General features: G+C 39.9%; 1 protein-coding gene across 1 annotated transcript; it reads left to right on the forward strand.

Moving 5' to 3' along the window:
- Positions 1-399: 399 nt before the first annotated feature.
- On the forward strand, positions 400-603 carry LOC129634515 (NADH dehydrogenase [ubiquinone] 1 beta subcomplex subunit 1-like). The gene has a single exon (XM_055556758.1). It carries the CDS (start codon positions 427-429, stop codon positions 601-603), a length of 177 nt encoding a protein of 58 aa, XP_055412733.1. The 5' UTR covers positions 400-426.
- Positions 604-3,562: the final 2,959 nt, after the last annotated feature.

Here is a 3,562-nt window from a genome sequence, read left to right on the forward strand (position 1 = left end):
CATGGCTGCATCACAAACGACCACATATTCAGAAGCTTGAACAGTATGTGTTCACTACTCACAGTTTTCTGTAGGCTAGAATCCAAGAACAGCATAATGAGATTCTCCACTTCAGGGTCTCTTCAGGTAGAAAACCTGATGTAGGTCAAGACTAGGGTCTCACTGGAGGCTTGCCTGGGGAAAGATCCAGTTCAAAGCTCCCTTGGGTTGTTGCAGAATTTATCTCCTATAGGACTGAGCTCCCTGCTTTCTTGCTAGCTGTCAGCCTCTAGTCTTTTTCAGGTTATAGAGGCTGCTCAAAGTTCTTCATCATATGGTCCCTCTCCATAGCCCACCTGACACCATGGCAGCTCACTTATTCAGAAATAGCCTTGGAGGCCAGTCCTTGGTTGTGGGGTCATTGTTGTTTCTGAGGTTGCAGCGTTCATGATGAACTTACTTCAGATTATGTGTGACCACTGGGTACATAGTCATGTAGCTGTTGGACTTGTCTTTAGATGTTATCTAGACAGAAAGAATGATGGAAAGCTAACTGCCTTCAGGAACAAGAATCTGTTATATAAAAGGAAATTGAAATCCAGTGAAGAAGTCACCCGGATGTAAAGGCTGTGGCTGAATTACAGAATGTATTGTTGTGGTTTAGTTGGCAAGTCATGTCCAACACTTTGTGACCCCTTGGACTGCAGGGCGCCAGGCTTCTTTGTCCTCCATTGTCTCCGGAATTTGCTCAAATTCATGTCCATTGAGTTGGTGATTTCATCCAACCACTCATCCTCCGTTGCCCCCTTCTCCTCCTGCCTTCAGTCTTTCCTAGCATCAGGGTCTTTTCCAATGAGCCAACTCTTCGCATCAGGTGGCCAAATATTGGGGCTTCAGCATCAGTCTTTCTAATGAATATTCAGAGTTGATTTCCTTTAGGATTGGCAGGTTTGATCTCCTTGCTGTCCAAGGGACTCTCAAGAGTCTTCTCCAGCACCACAATTCGAAAGCATCAAATTCTTTGATGCTCAGCCATTTATATGGTCCAACAGAATGTTTGCACTTTTTAAATTATAAGAGAGATAGAAACACATTCATTAAAAAAAATGGCAGTGGAGAATCACTCTTGAATATATTTGCACATGCACACATATATACACACAGTAGTGTGATGACAGATGTTACCATCTTGCCACTTTGATCATGGTTTTCTTTTTTTAAAGTCTTTACTGAGTTTGTTACAATATTGCTTCTGTTTTACCTTTTGGTTTTTTGGCCATAAGGCATGTGGTATCTCAGTTCCCTGACCAGGGGAACCCTGATTGAACCTGCACCCCTGCATTGGAAAGCAAAGTCTTAACCACTAGACCACCAAGGAAGTACCCACCATAGTCTTTTATTTTATATTAGTTTGAGGCAAGTCACAGGTTTCACCCACATTCAAGGGTGATGATCAAGACTTGAATATAAACCCTTCAGTGACTATAGCTTCCTGGGGGGTCTATCTACCCCAGTGGTGGATATTTTGTACCATTCATGCATCAGTGCCCTATGAACCAGCTGACTGGTCTACTTCTTCATCTAGTTCTGGAGATGATTAAAGTCAGGACTAAATTACTCCCTCTCCCTAAATTCATGACAACTTCTTTCACTTCTTAGAAGATTAATGTGTTCCTTAAAAATGAGAATGGATTTTCAATTTTACATAATTTAAGTGTTTAAGTAAAGACAAGTATTTGAGCTTTATTTCTTGACCTTTGCTTCTGAGCAATCGCTATTAATATTTATCTGCAAGTCAGCTCAGCTCTGCTTTTGCCAGTTTCCATTGAAAGGCAAAACTCATTCATCTCAGGGCATTTGATACGCTTGCAAATGAAATCACTAGAAATGCAGTGTGAAGTGGTAAGCCATCCATTAGGCCTCCATTTTACTTAAAATAACAGGCTGTAAAGTATCATGCTTCAATTTAAAGAAATAATGGCTACAAACAACAGCCCTGATAGCTAGCCTTACAGAAATGAATGAGTATACACCCATGATATTGGCACCTTCTCAAGAGAAGAAAGTTTTTCAATGAGGAGGCAGGATGACTAATGTTTCCACTGGTAAAAGATTATTTTTTCCATAGAAAGAAAAGGCTCTCAACGGAGATCAGGAGATTGAAATTGAAGAAAATGAAATGAATAAACATGGAAAGGATATCTGGGGTCAGAAAGAATAAATCCATCCCCCAAATCACACATACCCTCAAAGATAGAAATGGGACACCCCATAGAACACATCTTATTTATCCAAAGGAGACAATGGCCTGGTCAGGGAAGCTAATAGGGGACTTATTAACATAGCACAGAGAGACCTCATGGCAGTGCCTTTTTTCATGTCTTTGGGGTGGTTGGTTTCTAGAATGGGGGTGGCATTGCCCTCTTCTCTAATTGTGGCATTTCTATTTTACACAGCAGACCCATTCCTTGGATTTCAGGAAGGAGAGTCGTGTCAATAGCTGTTTGCCCACATCCATCTACTCCCTAAGGTCACTCATGACATTGACCCTCTCTTTATTTGCTGCCAAATGGCTACCCCCTCAAGTCCTTTCCTCTCTCAGTTACAAGGAAATTTTGGGGGTAGTTCTGACGGGGACACTGGCCACTTCACATGGGTGAACCATAGTCTGGTTGGAATTTCTCAAAAGATTGGAAAAAATGCCAGTCAAGAAGGTCCTCAATGTGTCTCTACAGTTATGGTACTCTTTCCTATTTTTCAAATTTTAAGTGAATTTTTCACTCCTTTATAAGTTTGGTCTGGCTTCCTCAGTGGCTCAGTGGTAAAGAATCCACCTGCCAACACAGGAGATGCAAGTTCAATCCCTGGGTCAGGAAGATCCCCTGGAGAAGGAAACGGTAACCCACTTCCGTATTCTTGCCTGGGAAATCTCATGGACAGAAGAGCCCAGCAGGCTTACAGTCCGAGGGGTCACAAGAGTTGGATGTGATTTGGCAACTAAACAACACAGCTTGGTTTTTCAAAGGGGAAGATGAGAGGGTAAGGAATTAAAGATTAGTTCAAATCAAATCCTTTATTTCCTTTCCTCATAGCTCATTCATTACTCCTTTGGTTTTGTAGAGTTTATTTTCTTTGTGCTATGGTAAACAATGAAAGCATCTCAGGGTTTGTTTGTTTGTTTGTTTTTCTTATTATAGATTTGGCCCTCTTCCATGGGGTTTCATATGTAATGTTCTTCTTTTCATAATTGTTTATAATGTGTGTGTGATTTCCTCTTAATGTACCATACATTTTTGACTTTAAAAGGGCCATTTTCTCATATTTTAACATTTTCAAAATTGGATTGTGACAGAGAGTAAATGTGAAGAAATAAATTAACATCTTTTCAATATAACTGTGGATATATAGGAACTATTAAATCATTCTTTGTGTGTATTTATATATTCAGAATATCTTAGAATTAAAATAATTTACATGCTTAATAGGCTAAAAATTGAGGTATGGAAGCAAGTAGAGTAGGAAGATTAGAAAAAAAACATCTAATCCAATATGTTGCTTTCACTGATTATAAAACTGAGATCAT

This window comes from Bubalus kerabau, chromosome 19 (genome assembly GCF_029407905.1).
Source record: "Bubalus kerabau isolate K-KA32 ecotype Philippines breed swamp buffalo chromosome 19, PCC_UOA_SB_1v2, whole genome shotgun sequence".
NCBI lineage: Eukaryota > Metazoa > Chordata > Mammalia > Artiodactyla > Bovidae > Bubalus > Bubalus kerabau.

What these genes read in the sequence shown, in the direction of transcription:
- LOC129634515 (XM_055556758.1), top strand. Translation starts at nt 427, where the DNA reads ATGATGAACTTACTTCAGATTATGTGTGACCACTGGGTACATAGTCAT.